Source organism: Oncorhynchus nerka, linkage group LG10 (genome assembly GCF_034236695.1).
Source record: "Oncorhynchus nerka isolate Pitt River linkage group LG10, Oner_Uvic_2.0, whole genome shotgun sequence".
NCBI lineage: Eukaryota > Metazoa > Chordata > Actinopteri > Salmoniformes > Salmonidae > Oncorhynchus > Oncorhynchus nerka.
The window spans coordinates 72,397,288-72,422,007 of NC_088405.1; the positions used below are offsets into that span (position 1 = coordinate 72,397,288).

Genomic DNA, 24,720 nt, shown 5'->3' on the forward strand with positions numbered 1-24,720 from the left:
CAGGCCACAGTACATCAGGAGACGTGGAGGAGGCCGTAGGAGGGCAACAACCCAGCAGCAGGACCGCTACCTCCGCCTTTGTGCAAGGAGGAGCACTGCCAGAGCCCTGCAAAATGACCTCCAGCAGGCCACAAATGTGCATGTGTCTGCTCAAACGGTCTGAAACAGACTCCATGAGGGTGATATGAGGGTTCGACGTCCACGGGTGGGGGTTGTGCTTACAGCCCAACACCGTGCAGGACGTTTGGCATTTGCCAGAGAACACCAAGATTGGCAAATTCGCCACTGGCGCCCTGTGAAAGCAGGTTCACACTGAGCACATGTGACAGACGTGACAGTCTGGAGAACGTTCTGCTGCCTGCAACATCCTCCAGCATGACCGGTTTGGCGGTGGGTCTGTCATGGTGTGGGGTGGCATTTCTTTGGGGGGCCGCACAGCCCTCCATGTGCTCGCCAGAGGTAGCGAGATGAGATCCTCAGACCCCTTGTGAGACCATATGCTGGTGTGGTTGGCCCTGGGTTCCTCCTACTGCAAGACAATGCTAGACCTCATGTGGCTGGAGTGTGTCAGCAGTTCCTGCAAGAGGAAGGCATTGATGCTATGGACTGGCCCGCCCGTTCCCCAGACCTGAATCCAATTGAGCACATCTGGGACATCATGTCTCGCTCCATCCACCAACGCCACGTTGCACCACAGACTGTCCAGGAGTTGGCGGATGCTTTAGTCCAGGTCTGGGAGATCCCTCAGGAGACCATCCGCCACCTCATCAGGAGCATGCCCAGGCATTGTAGGGAGGTCATACAGGCACGTGGAGGCCATACACACTACTGAGCCTCATTTGGACTTGTTTTAAGGACATTACATCAAAGTTGGATCAGCCTGTAGTGTGGTTTTCCACTTTGATTTTGAGTGGGACTCCAAATCCAGACCTCCATGGGTTGATAAATTTGATTTCCATTGATAATTTTTGTGTGATTTTGTTGTCAGTACATTCAACTATGTAGAGAAAAAAGTATTTAATAAGAATATTTCATTCATTCTGATGTAGGATGTGTTATTTTAGTGTTCCCTTTATTTTTTTTAGCAGTGTATAATCAGCTCATAATACAGACAAGTAAGCAGATAGTAGGGCCTGGAAACATCAACAAACTAAGATGTCTTTGTTTCACATGTTAATTGATAAGATTAAAGAATTGCAGACACCTGACACACAAGGCTAATTTTATAGTATCGACCCAGAGACATTCAAAACAAACTTCAGGGCAAACTAGTGCACTTTTGTCTTTTCCCACCAGTGAAAAAAGGAGATTCTTAGTCAGAAAACATTCCAACAAAAATATCTTAATTTCTAACAATTCTTTCCTTCAAGCAGAGACATAAATCGTATTCATGTAAGAGAATGGAACGGTTGACTATTTTACATTCCTCATACATTGCTTACCACTCAAACCAATACAGCTTGAAGACTTTAAATATTCAATTCAAAGCGTTTTGAGCAATACCTGGCTCATTGCATATACAATATATTTAGCAACCCTCATTTTAATCCTTGTCGACACTGTTCCATGAAAAGTAATGGTGAAAATAACAGCACCCTCTCTGCCGCAAGAATCCTATAGTAATTATGTTCATATACAAGTATAAAAATGTCACTATTTGGAATAGAACAGAAGCAAGCACTGTGCTTTTCTTGGCAAGTAATCCCATGTTTTGAGCTTGCCAATGTCATAGTAAAGAAAATATAATGGATATAAAAGTGGATAGGCATTTCATGTAGCAATTCTATTTGTAAATGTTTATGCGGTCTCGTTATATAAGCCAATGTGAGTTCACTAAACTATACTTTGCTGAGCATATGAATTGTAACTACAATATTAATTTGCTGCGTGGGCAGGTAGTATTTTATTTGAACATTAATCTCTCTGTGGGTCTAACCCCAAGAAGTTCTGTAAAACAGTTAAAGACCTGGAGAATAAACCCTCCTCCTCACAGCTGCCCATGTCCCTTAACGTTGATGATGTTACTGTAAAGAAGCACATGGCTGAGCTCTTTAATCACCACTTCATTAAGCCAGGATTCCTATTTGACTCACCATGCCTCTTTGCCCGGCCGACATTTCCTCATCTCCCACCCCTTCTAATGTGACTATCCCCAATGTTTCTCCCTCTTTTTCCCCTGCCCCGCTACAAAGTTTCTCCTTGCAGGCAGTCACTGAATCCGAGGTGCTAAAGGACCTTCTGAAACTTGACCCCAAAAAAACATCTGGGTCAGATGGTTTAAACTCTTTCTTCTTCAAGGTTGCTGCCCCTATCATCGCAAAGCCTCTCTCCTTTCTGGGAAGGTAGCCACGGTTTGTACTTTATTTAAAAGGGGGAGATCTTGGCCTATTTCTATTTTGCCCCGTTTATCAAGTGTTGGAAAAACTTGTCAATCAACTGACTGGCTTTCTTGATGTCTATAGTATTCTCTCTGGTATGCAATCTGGTTTCCGCTCAGGTTATGGATGTGTCACTGCAACCTTAAAGGTCCTCAATGTCGTCACCATTGCCCTTGATTCTAAGCAATGTTCTGCTGCTATTTTTATTGACTTGGCCAAAGCTTTTGGTATGGTAGACCATTCCATTCTTGTGGGCCGGCTAAGGAGTATTGGTGTCTTTGGCCTGGTTTTACTAACTACCTCTCTCAAGAGTGCAGTGTATAAAGTCAGAACATCTGCTGTCTCAGCCACTGCCTGTCACCAAGGGAGTGCCCCAAGGCTCAATCCTATGCCACACGCTCTTCTCAATTTACATCAACAACATAGCTCAGGCCGTAGGAAGCGCTCTATTACATTTATATACAGATGATAGTCATACTCAGCTGGCCCTTCCCCAGGTTGTGTTAAATGCTCCACAACAAAGCTTTCTTAGTGTCCAACAAGCTTTCTCTACCCTTAACCTTGTTCTGAACACCTCCAAAACATAGGTCATGTGGTTTGATAAGAATGCCCCTCTCCCCACAGATGTGATTACTACCTCTGAGGGTTTAGAGCTTGAGGTAGTCACCTCATACAAGTACTTGGGAGTATGGCTAGACGGTACACTGTCCTCTCAGCACATATCAAAGCTGCAAGCTAAAGTTAAATCTAGACTTGGTTTCCTGTATCGTAATCACTCCTTTCACCCCAGCTGCCAAACTAGCCCTGATTCAGATAACCATCCAAGCCACGCTAGATTACGGAGACATCATCTATAGATCGGCAGGTAAGGGTGCTCTCGAGTGGCTAGATGTTCTTTACAATTCGGCCATCAGATTTGCCACCAATGCTCCTTATAGGACACATCACTGCACTCTATACTCCTCTGTAAACTGGTCATCTCTGTATACCCGTCACAAGACCCACTGGTTGATCCTTATTTATGAAACCCTCTTAGGCCTCACTCCCCCCTATCTGAGATCTACTGCAGCCCTCATCCTCCACATACAACACCTGTTCTGCCAGTCACATTCTGTTAAAGGTCCCCAAAGCACACACATCCCTGGGTCCCTCTTTTTAGTTCGCTGCAGCTATTGAATGGAACAAGCTGCAACAAACACTCAAACTGGACAGTTTTATCTCAATCTCTTCATTTAAAGACTCAATCATGGACACTCTTACTGACAGTTGTGGCTGCTTTGCGTGGTGGATTGTTGTCTCTACATTCTTGCCCTTTGTGCCGTTGTCTGTGCCCAATAATGTCTACCATGTTGTTGTCGTCATGTTGTCATCTGTTGCTGCCTTGCTATGTTGTTGTCTTATGTCTCTCTTTATGCTACCCTAGTGATTAGAGTGTTGGACTAGTAACCGGAAGGTTGCAAGTTCAAATCCCCGAGCTGACAAGGTAAAAAATCTGTCGTTCTGCCCCTGAACAGGCAGTTAACCCACTGTTCCTAGGCCATCATTGAAAATAAGAATTTGTTCTTAACTGACTTGCCTAGTTAAAGGTAAAAAAATAAATAAAAAAAAGTAGTGTTGTCTCGTCGTGATGCGTTTTGTCCTATATACAGTGGGGCAAAAAAGTATTTAGTCAACCACCAATTGTGCAAGTTCTCCCACTTAAAAAGATGAGGCCTGTAATTTTCATCATGGGTACACTTCAACTATGATAGACAAAATGAGAAGAAAAAAATCCAGAAAATCACATTGTAGGATTTTTTATGAATTTATTTGCAAATTATGGTGGAAAATAAGTATTTGGTCAATAACAAAAGTTTCTCTCAATACTTTGTTATATACCCTTTGTTGGCAATGACAGAGGTCAAACGTTTTCTGTAAGTCTTCACAAGGTTTTCACACACGGTTGCTGGTATTTTGGCCCATTCCTCCATGCAGATCTCCTCTAGAGCAGTGGTGTTTTGGGGCTGTTGCTGGACAACACAGACTTACAACTCCCTCCAAAGATTTTCTATGGGGTTGAGATCTGGAGACTGGCTAGGCCACTCCAGGAACTTGAAATGCTTCTTACGAAGCCACTCCTTCATTGCCCGGGCGGTGTGTTTGGGATCATTGTCATGCTGAAAGGCCCAGCCACGTTTCATCTTCAATGCCCTTGCTGATGGAAGGAGGTTTTCACTCAAAATCTCACGATACATGGCCCCATTCATTCTTTCCTTTACACGGATCAGTCGTCCTGGTCCCTTTGCAGAAAAACTGCCCCAAAGCATGATGTTTCCACCCCCATGCTTCACAGTAGGTATGGTGTTCTTTGGATGCAACTCAGCATTCTTTGTCCTCCAAACACGACGAGTTGAGTTTTTACCAAAAAGTTCTATTTTGGTTTCATCTGACCATATGACATTCTCCCAATCTTCTTCTGGATCTTCCAAATGCTCTCTAGCAAACTTCAGACGGGCCTGGACATGTACTGGCTTAAGCAGGGGGACACGTCTGGCACTGCAGGATTTTAGTCCCTGGCGGCGTAGTGTGTTACTGATGGTAGGCTTTGTTACTTTGGTCCCAGCTCTCTGCAGGTCATTCACTAGGTCCCCCCGTGTGGTTCTGGGATTTTTGCTCACCGTTCTTGTGATCATTTTGACCCCACGGCGTGAGATCTTGCGTGGAGCCCCAGATCGAGGGAGATTATCAGTGGTCTTGTATGTCTTCCATTTCCTAATAATTGCTCCCACAGTTGATTTCTTCAAACCAAGCTGCTTACCTATTGCAGATTTTGTCTTCCCAGCCTGGTGCAGGTCTACAATTTTGTTTCTGGTGTCCTTTGACAGCTCTTTGGTCTTGGCCATAGTGGAGTTTGGAGTGTGACTGTTTGAGGTTGTGGACAGGTGTCTTTTATACTGATAACAAGTTCAAACAGGTGCCATTAATACAGGTAACGAGTGGAGGACAGAGGAGCCTCTAATCAAAGAAGAAGTTACAGGTCTGTGAGAGCCAGAAATCTTGCTTGTTTGTAGGTGACCAAATACTTATTTTCCACCATAATTTGCAAATAAATTCATTAAAAATCCTACAATGTGATTTTCTGGAGAAAAAAAAACAAGCTAATTTTGTGTCATAGTTGATGAAAATTACAGGCCTCTCATCTTTTTAAGTGGGAGAACTTGCACAATTGGTGGCTGACTAAATACTTTTTTTTGCCCCACTGTGTGTGTGTGTGTGTGTATATATATTATATATATATATTTTAATCCCATCCCCCGCAGGAGGCCTTTTGGTAGGCCATCATTGTAAATAAGAATTTGTTCTTAACTGACTTGCCTAGTTAAATAAAAAAAATAACTTAACTCATGAGATTACAAGTCTTAACGCTGAGGCACTATCTTTGACACAATAGAGTAGCCTAAGAACTGACGTACAGTTTATAGGCCTGGGTGGGCTTTCTTTAAAATACGAATTATAATGCAGATTAAATTAACATTCTCCCCAAAGCATGTCTGCACACACAGCATGTGCTCCCATTACTGTCACATACTCCAGCATTTTGGATTTGAGATCAAATGTTTAATGTGAGGCGACAGCACAGAATGACCCTTAAATAAAAGGTGAATCTTCATACATGTTTTACTGTTAAGAAATAAATGAAAGCACTTGATGTATCTAGTCTCTGCATTTTAAGAAGTCTTAAGTATATTGGACAAATTGACTTAGTGTATTAAAGTAGTTAAAAGTTTAGTATTTGGTCCTATAATCCTAGCACACAATGACTACATCAAGTTTGTGATTTGTTTTGTGTGGGTTGTGGGTTGTTTTGCCCAATAGAAAGAAATTCAAGTCATCATTCAGTTCCTAAGTGAGTAGATACAGTAAGATGTTTTTGAACAAATCTATATTAATCCTGATAATGCCCTGATTAAGAATCGTGAATAATGACAAGTGAAATACCGTTCAGAGGCTACAACAAAACATGCTAACATGTATGGTCATCGTTATGATCCATATCATAGTAGCATCCACGTTAATGTAAAAAGTGTTCAGAAACACCTATTGTTATTTACAATAAAAAAAGGTCACTCCAAAATGAAAATACATGATTCAGTTCCTATTGGGCAAAACAATCGAAAACACAACTAAATCAAAACTACAAATGTATCCAACAAGTTTGTAGTCACAAGCGTGTTGGTATCATTGAGTAGGAATATGAGACAAAATACTAAACTTAGTGTATTAAGTGAATTTGTCCAAATACTTGACTTTTTCATAAATGGGGGGAATAGATACAGTGCTTTCATTTCTAAAACAATAAAAACGATATGGAAATACCCTCCAATAAAAGGTGACAGACATTCTGTAGTCTCATGAAACATTTGATCTCAAATCCAAAATGCTGGAGTATAGAGCAGCCCCCCATCCCAAATAAGATTCTTCACTTTCAAATAGACTGAACAAAAATATAAACGCAACATAAGTGTTGGTCCCATGCGGCAGGGTAGCCTAGTGGTTAGAGCGTTGGACTAGTAACCGAAAGGTTGCAAGTTTGAATCCCCGAGCTGACAAGGTACAAATCTGTCGTTCTGCCCCTGAACAGGCAGTTAACCCACTGTTCCTAGGCCGTCATTGAAAATAAGAATTTGTTCTTAACTGACTTGCCTAGTAAAATAAAGGTAAAATTAAAAATGAGCTGAAATTAAAGATCCCAGAACTGTTCCATACAACACAAAAAAACATCTCAAATTGTGTGCACAAATTTGTTAACATCCCTGTTAGTGAGCATTTCTCCTTTGCCAAATTAATCCAGCCACCTGACAGGTGTGGCATGTCAAGAAGCATATTAAACAGCATGGTCATTACACAGGTGCACCTTGTGCCGGGGACAATAAAAGGCCATTCTAAAATGTGCAGTTTTTTCACACAACGCCACAGATGTCTCAAGTTGAGGGAGCATGCAATTGGCATGCTTGACTGCAAGAATGTCCCCCAGAGCTGTTGCCAGAAAATGTTATGTTCATTTCCCTACAATAAGCCGCCTCCAACATAGTTTTAGAGAATTTGGCAGTACATTCAACCAGCCTCACAACCGCAGACCACGTGTAACCACGCCAGCCCAGGACCTCCAAATCTGGCTTCTTCACCTGTGGGATTGTCTGAGACCAGCCACCCGGACAGCTGCACAACCGAAGAATTTCTGCACAAACTGTCAAAAACAGTCTTAGGGAAGCTCATCTGCGTGTTCGTCGTCCTCACCAGGGTCTTGACCTGACGGCAGTTCTGTGTCGTAACCTACTTCAGTGAGCAAATGCTCACTTCCGATGGCCACTGGTACACTGGAGAAGTGTGCTCTACACGGATGAATCCTAGTTTCAACTCTGACCTGGCAGATGGCAGACTGCGTATAGCATCATGTGGGCAAGCGGTTTGCTTATGTCAACGTTGTGAACAGAGCCCCATGGTGGAGGTGGGGTTATGGTATGGGCAGGCAGGCATTAGCTACGGACGTCGAACACAACTGCATTTTATCAATGGCAATTTCAATGCACAGAGATACCGTGACGAGATCCTGAGGCCCATTGTCTTGCCATTAATTTGCCGCCATCACCTCATGTTTCAGCATGATAATGCATGGCTCCATGCCACAAGGACCTGTGCACAATTCCTGGATGCTGAAAATGTCCCAGCTCTTCCTTAGCCTACATACTCAGACATGTCACCCATTGAGCATGTTCGGGATGGGATGCTATGGATTGACATATAAGATTGTGTTCCAGTTCCAGCCAATATCCAGCAACTTCGCACAGGCATTTAAGAGTGAGACAACATTACACAGGCAACAATCAACAGCCCGATCAACTCTATGCGTATGTGACCAACAGATGTATCTCCGTATTCCCAGTCATGTGAAATCCATAGATTTGGGCCTAATGAATTTATTTCAATTGACTGATTTCCTTCTATGAATTGTAACTTTGAAATTGTTGCATGTTGTGTTTATATTTTTTGTTCAGTGTACATTACACACTGTTTGGTGCAGCATGAACACCTTCAAAAATAAATGGACTTTTGTTTCCACCTGCTTCTGCATCTGCTTACAACTCTGGTCTCAGTGTTGATCATAGCCTGACAACAATAACAGCCTTGTGAGAACAAGTTAAGCACATGTGAGGGTTGACACTACTTCCTTAATGAAATGTGGAGATGACACAAAACAGCCCTTTAAAATAATCTTTAAAATATAATCAATACAGCTCTGAGACAAGATACTATTTTCCAAATCAAACAAACATACTATGAACTTTGACCTCCATAATTTAGTAGAGCTGAGAATTCCTTAAACTTCCCACATATTAAGTGGAGTTTTGGGGCTCTCTGCCAAAAAAACTTTAAGGAAGACATTAACAATGAACAGACTAGAGGCTGAATAGGAAAGGGTGCTTGATAAATAGGGGATAAGGAAATCCTTAATCCTCCCACTTATTCAGTGGAATTTTGGTGCTTCTCAACAATGTGAGAAGGCATTGACAGTGGACAGGAAGAGCATAGAGAGAAGAGCTAAAGAGATCACACTGCCTGTAGGCCTCTCTCGCACCCGTCCAGCAGCACCTTAATTTTGTGCAGTTCCTCGATCTCCTGGTGGTGACGCTCTGTCTTGTGGCTCACCAGCGAGCGGTAGAAGTGGATGGTGAATACCACAAAGATCACCCCCACCGGCACCATAATGATGGTGGAGGCCAGGGCTGCCTGCCAGCCACTGTGCCCTGGCGGAGGGGTGGGCTTGGGTGGCAGGGCGGGGCCGCTACAGTTCAGCTTGGATAGTGCCAGCTCTGCGGCAGCCACCGCCACCTGGTTGGCGGAACTAGAGTCCACGGGCAGGAACTTGATCCAGCAGAGCAGCACTACCTCTGCCAGGAAAAGCAGGATGCCCAGGGCAGTGGAGAAGCCCCAGGCCAGCTCGATGTAGTGGTGCATGCGCTCATGGGGTGACTCGCTGACTGAGTTGAGGTTGTGGATATTGCTGACTGCCTCCACGTTGGGTAGGATGCAGGTGCTGATGAGCAGGGCGAGCAGGTGCACAGCCACCAGCACCGTAGTACAAACGCTAAAGGCAATGAGGAGCATTCGTGGGTAGTTGTACTGGATCTCCAACTGGACCTCCACCATTGCCACCTAGCACAACACATAACACCATCACTATCACAGTCCACAGTGAGAAGGAAAGCAACTTGATTTTCAGACTGGTTAAAATGCTATTAATAGCAGCAGGGGAGTGAGTGCGTTTTTTCCCCCCTCTAGGTTTATTTTTTTAAATTCTGTCTCCAGGAATACAGTGTACAGGCTGCCAGGGAAATTGAGTTTAAAAAAAACTTTGAAGGGATTAGCCCTGCTATTATCCCTGAAAAACAGTGGGGTGACTCACCATAGCGAAGCCAGAGAGCAAGGCAGAGGTGCGGCTGGAGGCTTTCAGTTTGGCCCGGCTCAAGTAAGAGCTTCCTCCAAGACAGCGCCTGCACAGAGTGGTGGTTGGAGGTGACCAGCTCCAGGTAGCTGCGGCGCACCCAGTCCCTGTAGTCCATCCCTCCACCCTCCGGCATCCGCTCAAAGCCCCCCGGGGCTGGGGAGCCCATGGGCACGTTCAGCTCACTGCTCATGGCAACTAGCTGACAAGAAGGGATGAAAATGTTTAAAGAAATAACACAAAAAGAGAATGATTTGAGATTTTCCCAGATTTCATGTTTATCATCGGTGGGCCAATTTGACAGTCTGGTCCAACATTGTAACATTATAGCTGAATTCCTGAGACATATCTGAACCTAGGCTACTCACGTGGCTGGGCTTCTCTTGTTTTATGAGTGGCTTTCATCACCTATCTACAGTTGAGAGCAAAAAAAAATAACACTTAGCAGTGAGTGCTTGAAAGTATTGATTGTGCCATAATACCATCTGTAGCAACAAGTGCCCGGGTTACATCCTGCGGGCAGAGCAAAATTCAGTAGATGGTACAGTAAGCAAAAAAGGTTCGGAACCACTGTACTATAACAGAGATAAAGAACTCAGATTGTAAAACATCTCCTTTTAGTCATACACTGAATCAAAATATAAACGCAACATGCAACAATTTAAAAGATTTGACCGATTTACAGTTCATTTGAGGAAATCAGTCAATTTAAATAAATTCATTAGGCCCTAATCTATGGATTTCACATGACTGGGAATACAGATATGCATCGGTTGGTCACAGATGCCTTAAAAAAAAAAATTAGGTTGGGGTGTGGATCAGAAAACCAGTCAGTATCTGGTGACCACGTGCAGCATGACACATTTCCTTTGTACAGAGATGATCTGGCTTGTGTAATGTTGTCCCACTCCTCTTTAATGACTGTGTGACCTTGCTGGATATTGGTGGAAACTGGAATGCACTATTGTAGACGTCGATCCAGTGCATCCCAAACGTGCTCAACGAGTGACATGTTTGGTGTGTATGCAGGCCATGTACGAACTGGGACATTTTCAGCTTCCAGGAATTGTGTACAGGGCCTTGCATGCTGAAACAAGAGGTGATGGTGGTGGATGAATGGCATGACAATGGGCCTTAGGCTCTCGTCATGGTAGCTCTGTGCATTCAAATTGCGTAAATTGTCTGTAACTTATGCCTATACCCATACCATAACCCCACCATGGGGCCCTGTTCACAACGTTGACACCAGCAAACCGCTTACCCACACGACACCATACAGGCTGTCTGCCATCTGCCTGGTAAAGTTGAAACAGGGATTCATTCTTGAAGAGCGCACATGTCCAGCTTGCCAGTGGCCATCGAAGGTGAGCATTTGTCCACTGAAGTAGTCTACAAAGCCGAACTGCAGTCAGGTCAAGACCCTGGTTAGCCCGACGAGCATGCGGATAAGCTTCCCTGAGAGTTGAGCAGAAATTCTTCGGTTGTGCAAACTCAGCTGTCCAGGTGGCTGGTCTCAGACGATCCCACGGGTTAAGCAGCCCGATTTGTGGAACTCCTGGGCTGGCGTGGTTACTCATGTTGGAAGTCCGGTTGGACGAACTGCCAAATTCTCTAAAACGAGGCAGTTTATGGAAGACAAATTAACATTAAATTCTATGGTAGACATTCATGCAGTTAGCATGCCAATTGCTCGCTACCGCAAAATTTGAGACATGTAGCGTTTAAGTTTGTGTAGATATGGCTACATCCTGGTCAGGGAAATTCAACCGGATACGACCTTGATGCCTACGTCGGTAAATTATTTACAACTTGGTCAAATTATGAATAGCTAATTAATTTTGTGCGTGATACTCAGGGATCCTGCATTACGATCTTGACAAATGACGTCACTGGCTAGCGTTCTACTGGTCACAATGTCACTGAGAATAGTTTGAGCGATAATTACAGAAGCTCATTCGCATCCCTCAGTCAAGAAAGTTTTTTGCTAAATTAAAATGTCAATGTTTCTAAAAAAAACAAACAACGTATGAATGTATCGCAATCGACAGCCTTGTGCAACGTAGGAGATTTTTTTAATGTTTTTTTTATCCAGCAGGCTAGGTAAATATCTCGCGCTTACTTTAGTTAACAAGATAGCTAACGTTACCTGGTTAGTAAACAATAACCAAGCGTGGAATGTGAGCTAGCTAGAAAATAAGTGCAACCAAGTGTCATCATAAAATGTTTAATTCCTTAGTCATTTCAGCGTCCATCAATCCAAATTTTCGCTACGGCTACTTAGAAAATAAAGACGATGCGACTTCCTGGCACTCTGGCTAGCATCGCGTTGGCGATGTTATGGGCAAGCTCAGTAGACAGCTACATGATTGACCTTTTTGCCAAGACGTCATTTGACCTTTTAATGCAACCACAAACCTTTACGTACTTCGGTGAATATTAAAGGGTGATGAACCCCTTGCAGTACGGTAACTTGCTGAGAGACTTCACTGCTATTTTTCCTTCACCATACGGAGCATCCTGGTCACGTGACATCTGCATCCCATGAAGAGAATATGGCTACAATTAACAAAGTGGAGCTATATAAACAATGATAAGGAGTTTAAACTAGACCACCTCAATAACCCAAATTGTGATCCTCACAATGAATAAGACTACAGGTTACATGTGTTTTCTACTCAATTTATTAATTACAATAATTGTAATTGCTCTGATAAATCAGTAGGTCTTCAGCATGTGGGCTGGTGCTGGTTCTCAAGGTATTGCTGACATCCTCCAGTTTGGACACAGTCATCAATTTGATTGAATTCAAAATGGTTCTCTCAAAAGGAGGAGGCTGGCTATGGAGGTGCTAGTAAAAACAGTTTGAATAACAAAATTATTACAACCGTAAAAACATACAACTCGACCGGTCAGTCACTCTTTCAATTCAGTCATCTCTTTCCCTTTCACACCGACAGACAAACTTCCAAATCCACCCATGAATAGATTTTAATAATGCCCAAGAAAACTTAACAATGACAGCGTGTTAAAATAGACAGACAGACAAGTAATCTATGCCAGTGCACACTGCTAGTAACCCACTCCATAATTTGGCAATGTATTAAAGGAGAAGGAAATAATATGGGTGTGTAAGCCTTCATTTCATGACCATAAAACAGTGTTAACAAAAAAAAACACCACAAAAACTATGACATGTATGTTTCCAGAAAAGCCCCCCCTGCCCAAAAAGTTGACAGTAATGATGTAAAACGAGCATTAAATTATAGAGTTATGACTTGTATTAGCAGTAAAAAGCTATATAATAAGCAGATTGTTTTTGTCAGGCTTCATCTTTTGCAAGCAGGGGGCAGATTTGAACAGGGCACATCATTCATGAGGTGACTGAATTCTAGCCAATAGGATTTGTCATGCTAGAAATAGCCTAATATTCTCTACCTAGTCCCATCCCAAAAATGTAAAATCACAGGGAACGTCTATTAATCACCAGAGGTATATTTAGCGAGGTGAAGCATTCCAAATGTTCCTCACTGATGTATATACTTTTAAAGGATTTACGTGCCAATTCCCAGCATTCTTATGCCAGCAGGCCAGACCACATACCTAAAGTGAAATATCTGGATAATTCATGCACATGAAAATGTCCACCATACTCAAAGTAAGGTTTCAAAAGTTTGATCAAACTTATTGACCCTTCTCGGAATGTGTTCAGTAACAAATGCCTTCAAACAAAGAAAATGTAAAAAATATTAACTTATTATTGACTGATTTAACACTTTCTCTGCAGATAAATAAGCAAAAACATTAATAAAAACATTACTTCTTTTGGTGTATTGGAAGCATTTTTTTTTTTTATAAACTCTAGTTTAGGTATTATAATGACACAGCAAGAAATGAGCCACCCCTCTATATTAGATAGACTAACGAGTGTGAAATTGCATTACAGATAAAGATGATATTGAGCAGTGCTAATGGTTAAGTTAACATGTCGTCGTAGGGACCAGTATCACACACACAGTAAGGCAACTGAACATTTACTCATGACCTTGCCTAAGCGCTTGACAAAATGGCACTGAAGCAAGAGTTAACTTAACAGATCTTTCTGCAAATCAATTCATGAGCGTAGTTCGACTGGTGTTTTGCCAGTTTCCTCCATGGTGTCCTCCACAGGCGATTCAAGAGGTCTTTGAGGGAAGCTTCATCGAACTTCAATAATAGCCACTGGAGTGTGTTAAATGAGACTCCTCTCTTCCCTGCTTCTTTAGTCTATTTATATTTGCAGAGGTTATATGCAACACCAGTAACTTGCAGGCAGACCAAATTAACTTCTTTAAGGCTGAAGTTTTTTTTCCTTTTCCTTTCTACCACAGTAACATCAACACTAACCACCTTGCATGCTCTGTTAATGACCTGTATCCTCAAGAGTTTAAAAAACCTCACGATAAAAACAAAACACAAAACAAAAAAAGGTGAGAGCACCAAACCGGCCACCATCTTAGCCCGTTTAAAGTCTTGAGGTGAAAAAAGGAAACTTGTAGAAGTGAGTTGTGGGGAGCCAACTGTCAATTTATCACTGTAGACTAGCCCGGGTTAATGCTGAAATGGCTGAGCCCCTTGGTGGAAATGTCTCTGTGCTCCCTGTATCGCCACCCCCTTTCCTTGGTCTCCAGGGCTAAGCAGCAAGTGATCTTAGACGCGGAAGCTCTCTCCCTTGCCGTCTATGTGGCGCAGGCGCAGGTATACGTCGGTGCCGATGCCCTGCATGGACTGGATGGACAGGGAGCCACCCAGATACTCGGCGTACGCCCGGGAGGTGGGCAGCCCGAAGCCAAACCTGACGGGTACACAGAGTTTCTCATACATTAATATTATGGAGTTTTGTAAACTGGCACAATTAACATGAATTGATTATATCTTTATTTTGCATTGCAATGAGCAAGGACTTCCTAGAGAAAGCAAAAGGCGTATAAATTGTTAGGGGATGCTAAACGAAGATGCAAACATTACCCTCATACAGTCGCAAGATAAATAATTGCACGGACATATTTCGTAGGCGTCATCTCCATGACTACTTAAAAGCAAAGAACAGTTCATACAAAAAAAAAAGTTTTTTACTTACATATCCGTCTCAATAATTCATAAGATGAAGTAAACCCATGTGAATCAAATTCAATTGTATTTGTCACTTGCTTTGGAAACATCAGAGGAATGGAATCAGTGGAATGGAAGTGTGTGTCATTGACCGTTTTACTTTACATTGGCATTCCATGGCACACAGGAAGTCAATTCAACCCCGCATTATGAGTGTAAGAACCGATGCAGGAAACAGTGGGTATCCCAGTCTTACTCACCCGTGCATGGGGCCGGACTGAGGGCCGCTGTTGGTCATGGTGTTGAAGAGGTTGTTCATGCGAGGGTCTTGGTTGCTCTCTTCAGCTGTGCTGTAATGGTAGTCTGTCACCTTGTCCAGGATCCTGTGGGGGATTCCGCCACCACGGTCTGAGATCCTGACAAAGATGGAGGATTGCCCAGGGTTACGCAACCAGCTAACATTAACTGTGAAAATGAACACTAGTTGGCTATCCCTGACATAGTAGTATGATGCTGAACATTTCTTCAAAAGTAGGTCAACTGAAACCAAAGAAAGAAAGGGCAGACATTTACAGTATAAAGGATTACATGTCTGGCATTTTCTGGTGATTGCAATTATTTTATCCCATTCAATGGTGGTCAATGGCAAACTGATCATAACCTAATGCTAGCGCAGAAAGCCAGTATCATCCTTTGGTCTTGCATTCTCCTATATGCCAACCTTTAGTAATTCCCAAAAGTATTTACAGGAGTACAAAAGCACTTAATACACTGACCTGTTCTGCAATCTGGTAGTTAAACATTTTAGGCTCAGTTTCAAGTTGTATTAGTCATATGTATAGGATACGCATGTCATACATCGTCCAACAAAATACTTACTTGTAGGTTCCGTCGACAATGCAATAGGGGTCAGGTGTAAACAGTTAGCAGTATAATGAGATTCTGGTAGCAGTAGCAGTTGTGTATGTGTCGCATGACTGTATATGTTTATACATTAACGTTCAAAAGATTGGGGTCACTTAGAAATGTCCTTGTTTTTGAAAGAAAAGCAAAAAAAAAAAAGTCCATTAAAATAACATCAAATGGATCAGAAATACAGTGTAGACATTGTTAATGTTGTAAATGACTATTGTAGCTGATTTTCATTTGTTTTATGGAATATCTACATAAGCCCATAGGCAATAAAACTGGCCTTCTTTAGACTAGTTGAGTATCTGGAGCATCAGCATTTGTGGGTTTGATTAGAGGCTCAAAATGGCCAGAAACAAAGAACTTTCTTCTGAAACGTCAACAGTGAAGAGGCGACTCCGGGATGCTGGCCTTCTAAGTAGAGTTGAAAAGAAAAAGCTCTCCCATACTGGCCAAAGAAAATAAAAGATTAAGATGGGCAAAATAACAGACACTTGGATAGAGGACAGAAGAACTGCCTAGAAGCCAGCATCCCGGAGTCACCTCTTCACTGTTTATGTGGAGACTGGTGTTTTGCGGGTACAATTTAATGAAGCTGCCAGTCGAGGACTTGTGAGGCGTCTATTTCTCAAACTAGACACTAATGTACCTGTCCTCTTGCTCAGTTGTGCACCGGGGCCTCCCACTCCTCTTTTATTCTGGTTAGAGCCAATTTGAGCTGTTCTGTGAAGGGAGTAGCACACAGCGTGTACAAGATCTTCAGTTTCTTGGCAACTTCTCACATGGAATAGCCTTCATTTCACAGAACAAGAATAGACTGACGAGTTTCAGAAGAAAGTGCTTTGTTTCTGGCTATTTTGAGCCTGTAATCGAACCCACAAATGCTGATGCTCCAGATACTTAACTAGTCTAAAGAAGGCCAGTTAAATTGCTTCTTTAATTAGAACAGTTTTCAGCTGTGCTAACATATTTGCAAAAGGGTTTTCTAATGATCAATTAACCTTTTAAAATTATAAACTTGGATTAGCTAACCACGTGCCATTGGAACACACAAGTGATGGTTGCTGATAATGGGCCTCTGTATGCCCATGTAGATAGCCATTAAAGAAAAACCTGCCGTTTCCAGTTACAATAGCAATTTACAACATTCAAAATGTCAACACTGTATTTCTGATCAGTTTGATGTTATTTTAAAATGGTGAAAAAAGCTTTTCTTTCAAACACAAGGACATTTCTAAGGGACCCCAAACCTTTGAATGGTAGTGTATGTGTGTGTGCGTGCTAAGGTGCGGAGAATCAGAGCAGGTGGTCAGTCCAGTTTGTGTTCAGCAGTCTGATGGCTTGTAGATAGAAACGGTCTCGGAGCCTGTTGGTATCAGAACTCATGCGCTGATACCTAGTGGTTAGAGCATTGGGCCAGTAACCAAAAGGTTGGTGGATCGAATCCCAGAGCGGACAAGGTAAAGATCTGTTTTTCAGCCCCTGAACAAGGCATTTAACCCACCGTTAGGCCGTCATTGTAAATAAGAATTTGTATTCACTCTTTAGAGTTTTCCCTCAAGTCAGCCTCGGAGAGTGAAAGCATCTAGTCATCCGGAGCAGCGATAGTCTTCCTGAATGGCTTGGAAGCGAGCATAGAATGTATTAAACTCATCTGGGAGGGAGGCGTCAGTGGGCACCACATAGCTGGATTTTCATTTGTAGTCTGTAATAGTCTGAATCCTTGCCACATGAGTCGGAGATCAATTTAAGTTTAAGTCTGTCTATTTGTGTCCCCAATGTATTTGCAGAGCCCGTGCCTGCTTGCCTTCTACGAATCGTGCGCCACAGTCATCTGGGTTCATTCTGCTAACATTGAATGTTGCAGTACTGGTTCAACATTGTACAGACAGCCATACATCCTGGGTTTTTTTAGCATCAGAAACTCCAGATCGGGTGAACAGGAGCTCAATGTTTACAACTTCGGTTCACCAGGAAATGTTTGAGGAAACAAAGCCCCACCCCACCTTACCAGAAGCCGCCATTCAAGCCATTCGGAATATGGAGAAGTTGTCTGTTTGAATAGCAGTCGAGTGTATTGTCCGTGAGCCACGTCTCAGTAAAAACTAAGACACAGAGGGACATCAGGGAATGCGGTGATTAGAGCTTTGCTCAGAGTTCAAAGTTAATTTCCCATCGATTGGACATTAGCCAACAAGATACTAGAATCAGTGTCAACATCCATTTAAAAAGGTTCTTAAACACGGCACTAGAGTAGAACGAAGTCTGACGGTGCTTCCAACGTGGTCCGGAACCCATTCCCATGGTGACCACACTGGGCCCGATAAGAGTGCAGCTTAGAAACACTCCCCCTGATGAGTTGTCAGGTTTCCCATTTAAACGGTTAAGCCCAGAGTACGGGACTCCTAATTATTTAATGTTGTTAAAAGGAGTCTTGAGTAGATAGAGGTAAAGGTCTCCACTTAGTGTGCCAAAGGTAACCCACTCACCTGATGACAAAGTCCACGTCATTGTTGGCGATGGTGACTCCGACATCAGGTACATTGTAAGGCGTGTCGAGGTGGCTTTCCATGGTGGCCCTGTGGGGACACAGGTAGAGGGGAGGTCAAGAGCAGGCAGAGTGAAGATATTAGCCTCTGGTCCTTCAACGTAACCTGACACAGAATCTATTAACAGGATTGTTGAGGGATTCACTGATAGATGACACTTGTGTAATGATCATGCACCCTGAAACAGTCTTATGGGAACGAGGAACATAAGTCAGAGTGAATGGTTTCTCTGCTAACCGCAACATCTGAGAAAGAGCTCCAAGAATAGAAAACATTCCTAATTGGATTTAATGGCTGATTAGAATCTTATTTGAAAACACATCCACCTGCTAACACACACAATCTAGCATCCCTCTCACAAGTTAGAGTGCCAGGGCAACATTTGACCGCCAAGATCAGTAGGCTGTGGCAGAGTGGAATGTTAGCTAAAACAACCTAACTACAAGAGCACATTGCTTAATACTTCATTAAAGGAGAGGTCAAGCTAGGGATTTAGTTATGTATAGTCATAAAATGGCTACCATGGAGTCTGATGTCCTGTCAGATAAGTTGTCATAATGGATGAGGGAAATAAGCTATTTAAAACTACCAGGGAACAACCACAGACATACTTTTAAATTCTCAAGGGCACTCGCTCTGGCTGTGCAACACCAACAGTGTCCCTTTCGCATTCACAGTTCAGATTCACCCCTATTAGTCCAGAAGGAATGTAGTGGGGTTTGGGCCAAGACAATCTGCCAAGGACACAGTGTTCCAGAAAAAAGACGGGGTCTGGGGCCTGTACAGTCAGGTCACTGCCATGGTGAGAAAGGACAGTGGGGTGGATGGGCAGGGAGTTCTAGGGGGCTAGAGTTACCCATGGGGTTAACTCAACCCCCCAAAAAAAAAAAACAATACTGCCGTTTAAGACAATAGACAACGATTTGTGCTTCAGGAAAGCACATGTAACAAAATGTAGGTTACCCGGCTGGACAAGACTTGTAGTGCCACGTAAGCGCAACTAGGCCTATACATTGAATAGATCCTCATGTTTCCATTCACAGATCATAAATTAGCTGGAACCACAGATACAGTCACAGCAAACTGTCAGGGAAAGTCAAATAGCATGAAAGGTATACAACGGATCTCCCCCAGATGAAAATCGTGGATACCATTTTTATGTCTCTGCGTTAGCGCATTGACTGGAAGTCTATTGGTATCTGCTAATTAGCACTGGCTCCCGAAACTACCTCCAACTTCCTTCATACTGGACACATATATATATATATATATATATATATATATATATATATATAGTATACGTTGCAGCACTATGGGATTCACAACAAAAAAGAATGCTATGAACACACAACCAGTCAGAGGCTATACAATGTTCCCAAACAAGAAAAACACTGCTGGCCTACTTCTGCTGGCCCAGTTATTATAGACCATTGTCATAGATCATTCTAAAAGTCCGTTACGATGGCTTGGGGACTGACAGGTGACGGAAGGCACACTTGTCACAGGCCGTTTTTTATTGACTGAGGTGTCACAATGTTGGCTACGCCATGTTTTAAACTCAATGTTGCTTTAATTACACATTTCTGTGAGATCTCTGTTTGGTGATGAACAAGAACAACTCACAAAGGTGTATTTCATGTGACTGTCAGTTTATTGGTTAGGAGAAGGAAAGTGTTTTGGTACCTCATGGCGTTCTTCAGCAGCTCTGGCAGGATGTAGTCTAGGGGCAGAGGGATGAAGGGGAAGCGGGCCGCCACATGGCCATTGATACGCACCCGCGGGGAGTTACCATACTGGTGCTCACACAGACGCCTGCAGAAGACATGCGGGAGCCATAAGGAAACACATAAGATTACGATTGTGTATGGAAACGCATTCTAACCTATAGGCCTCAGCAGTACTTGCATAAAAATGTATTTGTATAAGTATAGCCTATTTATACTGTGAGGGGAATTTGCAAAATGAGGCCTACATGTGACTTTATAGGTATGAATAGGCCTACAAATGGGTAGTTTGATCAAATTAATAATTCATACCCCTTGACTTATTCCACTGTTAGTCTGAATTCAACATTTATTCAATTGTTGTCGTCCCCCCTCACTCATCCACTCTCACAATGACGAAATGAAAACATGTTTAGACATAGAAAACAAAATGCAGAATTACACTACTGGTCAAAGGTTTTAGAACACTTACTCATTCAAGGGTTTTTCTTTATTTGTACTATTTTCTACATTGTAGAATAATAGGTGAAGACAAACTATGAAGGAATCATGTAGTTACCAAAAAAAAGTGTTAAATATTTATATAAATATTTATATATATATATATATATATGATATTTGAGATTCTTCAAGTAGCCACCCATTGCCTTGACAGCTTTGCACACTCTTGGCATTCTCTCAACCAACTTCATGAGGTAGTCACCTGGAATGCATTTCAATTAACAGGTGTGCCTTGTTAATTTGTGGGATTTCTTTCCTTTTTAATGCGTTTGAGCCAATCAGTTATGCTGTGACAAGGTAGGGGGGTATACAGAAGATAGTCCTACTTGGTAAAAGACCAAGTCCATATTATGGAAAGAACAGCTCAAATAAGCAAAGAGAAATGACAGTCCATCATTACTTTAGAACATGAAGGTCAGTCAAATCTGGAACATTTCAAGAACTTCAAAGTTTCTTTAAGTGCAGTCGCAAAAACCATCAAGCGCTATGATGAAACTGGCTCTCATGAGGACCGCCACAGGAATGGAATACCCAGAGTTACCTCTGCTACAGAGGATAAGTTCATTAGAGTTACCAGCCTCAAATTGCGGCCCAAATAAATGCTTCAGAGTTCAAGTAACAGATACATCTCAACATCAACTGTTCAGAAGAGACTGCGTGAAATCAGCCCTTCATGGTCGGATTGCTACAAAGAAACCACGACTAAAGGCCAACAATAAGAAGAGACTTGCTTGGGTCAAGAAACACGAGCAATGGACATTAGACCGGTGGAAATCTGTTATTTGGTCTGATGAGTCAAACTGGGAGATTTTTGGTTCCAACCGCTGTGTCTTTGTGAGGTGGATGGATGATCTCCGCATGTGTATTTCCCACCATTAAGCATGGAGGAGGTGGTGTTATGGTGTGGGGATGCGTTGCTGGTGACAGTCTGATTTATTTAGAATTCAAGGCACACTTAAACCAGGTTTTTCCTCTAGGATTTTACCTGTACCTAGCTCCATTCAGTTTATTTTTTATCCTGCAGTCTTTACCAATTCCAAGCATACCCAACACATGATGCAGCCACCCCTATGCTTGAAAACATGGAGAGCAGTACTCAGTAATGTGTTGTATCTGCCCCAAACATAACACTTTGTATTCAGGACAAAAAGTTATTTGCGTTGACACATTTTTTGCAGTTTTTCCCTTTAGTGCCTTATTGCAAACAGGATGCGTGTTTTGGAATATTTTTTATTCTGTACAGGCTTCCTTCTTTTCACACTGTCAATTAGGTTAGTATTGTGGAGTAAATACAATGTTGCTCCATCCGCAGTTCTTCTCCATCACAGCCATTAAACTCCAACTGTTTTGAAGTTAAAATTGGCATCATGATGAAATTCCTGGGCAGTTTCCTTCAAGAGGAAGGCAACAGTTAGGAAGGACTCGTCTAGCTTTGTAGTGATACACCATCCAAAGTGTAATTAACAACTTTACCATGATCAAAAGGGGTATTCAACATATGCTTTTTGTCTTCTGACCCATCTGCCAATATATCCCCTTCTTTGCGAGGCATTGGAAAACCTCCCTGGTCTTTGTGTTTGAAATTCACTGCTCAACTGGAGGACCTTGTACAGATCATTGTATGTGTGGGGTACAGCGATGAGGTAGTCATTCAAAAATCATGTTAAACACTATTATTTCACACAGAGTGAGTCCATGCAACTTGTGACTTGTTAAGCACATTTTTACTATTCTTTAGGCTTGCCGTAACAAAAGGGGTTGAATACTTGACTCAAGACAAAAAACCAATTCCAATTTGACACTATGGGGTACTCTGTGTAGGCCAGTGACAAAAAAAAGATATACATTTGATCCATTTTAAATGACTTCTGAAAGCTCTGTAGTTTATCCATAGCACACTGACAGTCCACATTGTGCCTAAAAAAAAAACAAGTGGTCTGCTTCATAGTTATTGACCACATATGGGGCGGCAGGATAGCCTAGTGGTTAGAGCGTTGGACTAGTAACCGGAAGGTTGCAAGTTCAAACCCCCGAGCTGACAAGTTACAAATCCGTCATTCTGCCCCTGAACAGGCAGTTAACCCACTAGGCCATCATTGAAAATAACAATTTGTTCTTAACTGACTGAAAAATATTTTGAGGAAAGACATCCAGTCTGCTCTAATGTGCTGATCAGTGCTAAAATGAGACTCATAACTGGTCTGCTCTTTAAAATCAGGGGGTCTGTGAACACAGGGCTGCATGTAGAGGAAAAGGACATCTTGTTGATTCAGGGTCTGTCACCTTTGACTCAGAAAATCTGCATTAGTACCTTTGTTCTGATGCAGCCAGAACCCAGCGACTGGAAAGAGTTAGAGAGAAAGAGAGCAGCTGCACATTCCTAGAGAGGCTGAACTGGGACAAGTGCACAGAGGCTTGTGAAGAGTGTGCTTGACTGTATGTGAGTGAGTATTGAGTGGACATTATTTGGATACATTCATTGTGCCACACAGAGCTGTGATAAAGATGTTGACCTTGAGAAGACCCTGACACAGAGCCAGTGTAAAATATCAATATCATATTTAGTTTGATTTCAAACATGCCACATTCCCAGCTAGGGGGAAAGCCAGCTCCAATGCATTACAGCACAAAACACAACTCCTCCAGCTCTCAATATTGACCACCATTTAATTGGATATTTGAGTTATATAAAATAAATACAAAAGTGTACTATACCTGACAGGCATCAGTGGTTTGAGTTCATTTTCCATCCATTGTGGGCTTTGCCTGTCAACCAGCAGAAGGGCACATTTGCCCATGTATCGCAGCTAGAAATAATGTTTGCATGCTTGAAACTTTATAAAAGTTGCCTAAATATGTTACGTTCTGTACTTTTTGTAGCGATGAGACAAGATAGTAGCTGCTAAACAATTGGATACCATGAAATTGGGGAGAAAAAGGGGTAAAATTCACACAATATATATATATATAATACCCTTTTCAACATTGATTTTTAAGACGGTTTAATCATGATTACTTCTGAAAATCACCTATACACACAGACATTGACAGATCATGTCAATTTGGCTACCTAACAGGTAGACCAACGTGTCAAACTTGGCCTTTGTCAGCCAATACAGAAAGATTGGGAGAAACTCCAGGCGCATAGGCATTGGCTTAAAATAGGTTTAATCTACCAACCAACTCTCTCTCTCTCTCTTCCCCCATGCACAACAGCATGTGAAATGTATTGTCCATCAGTGTTGCTTCCTAAGTGGACAGTTTGATTTCACAGAAGTGTAATTGACTTGGAGTTACATTGTGTTGTTTAAGTGTTCCCTTTATTTTTTTGAGCAGTGTATATATAAACTAGGTTTATGTTTTGCATGGGCTGCGTCTCAATCCACCGCAGCCGCCGAGTTACAGCGGTGTTTGTCAGACCATGAGACATCCCAAAAATCAGTCTGCTCACGAAAACGGCTGTAGCGTCCAAACAGTTTGGCCTACGTTTTACTCTACGACCCCCATGGGACTCGTCTTAAGGCAGTAGTGTCGATATGACAACTTTTCCCCTTTCCATCTGTAGCGTCTGAACCGTTTAGGCTACAAACTGTGGAAAGGAGAGTCTCACATTTTACTCTACGACACCCACAAATGTAACAAGACTTGTCGTAAGGTAACCAGTACAAAATAATATATATATGGAAGTATGGAGAGGTGTGCCTACCCCCCAAAGAATTAAAAATAATATACACACACACTTCCTGAGCTTTATTATATTTCCTAAATATAGGACTGACACCTTTAACAGTCCTGGACATTTTTTTTTCTTTACCCTTTTCTACCCAATTGGTAGTTACAGTCTTGTCTCATTGCTGCAACACCCGTATGGACTCGGGGGAGGTGAAGGTCGAGAGCCGTGCATCCTCCCGAAACACAACCCAACCAAGCCGCACTGCTTCTTGACACAATGCCCACAACCCAGAAGCCAGCCACACCAGTGTCGGAGGAAACACCGTACACCTGGCAAACGTGTCAGCGTGCACTGCAACCGGCACGCCACAGGAGTCGCTAGTGCGTGATGGGACAAGGACATCGCTGCAGGCCAA

The 24,720-nt window shown here is 42.5% G+C and overlaps 2 protein-coding genes across 2 annotated transcripts in view; both read right to left on the reverse strand.

Moving 5' to 3' along the window:
- Window positions 1-1,046: 1,046 nt before the first annotated feature.
- Window positions 1,047-12,727, reverse strand: LOC115135972 (protein orai-2). Its single transcript, XM_029671248.2, is given in 5 exon segments — window positions 1,047-9,572; window positions 9,823-9,888; window positions 9,890-10,059; window positions 10,230-10,273; window positions 12,287-12,727. Coding segments are annotated over 4 exon segments (879 nt in total). The 5' UTR covers window positions 10,267-10,273; window positions 12,287-12,727; the 3' UTR covers window positions 1,047-8,966.
- A 104-nt stretch (window positions 12,728-12,831) lies between these two features.
- bckdk (branched chain ketoacid dehydrogenase kinase) overlaps window positions 12,832-24,720 on the reverse strand; it is a 34,218-nt gene continuing 22,329 nt past the window's right edge. Inside the window, exons 8-11 of the mRNA XM_029671247.2 lie at window positions 20,091-20,219; window positions 18,348-18,437; window positions 15,210-15,365; window positions 12,832-14,692 (exon numbers count right to left, since the gene is read on the reverse strand). Coding sequence (XP_029527107.1) covers window positions 14,548-14,692; window positions 15,210-15,365; window positions 18,348-18,437; window positions 20,091-20,219 — 520 coding nt within the window. The 3' untranslated portion in view covers window positions 12,832-14,547. The remainder of the gene's footprint in view (window positions 14,693-15,209; window positions 15,366-18,347; window positions 18,438-20,090; window positions 20,220-24,720) is intronic.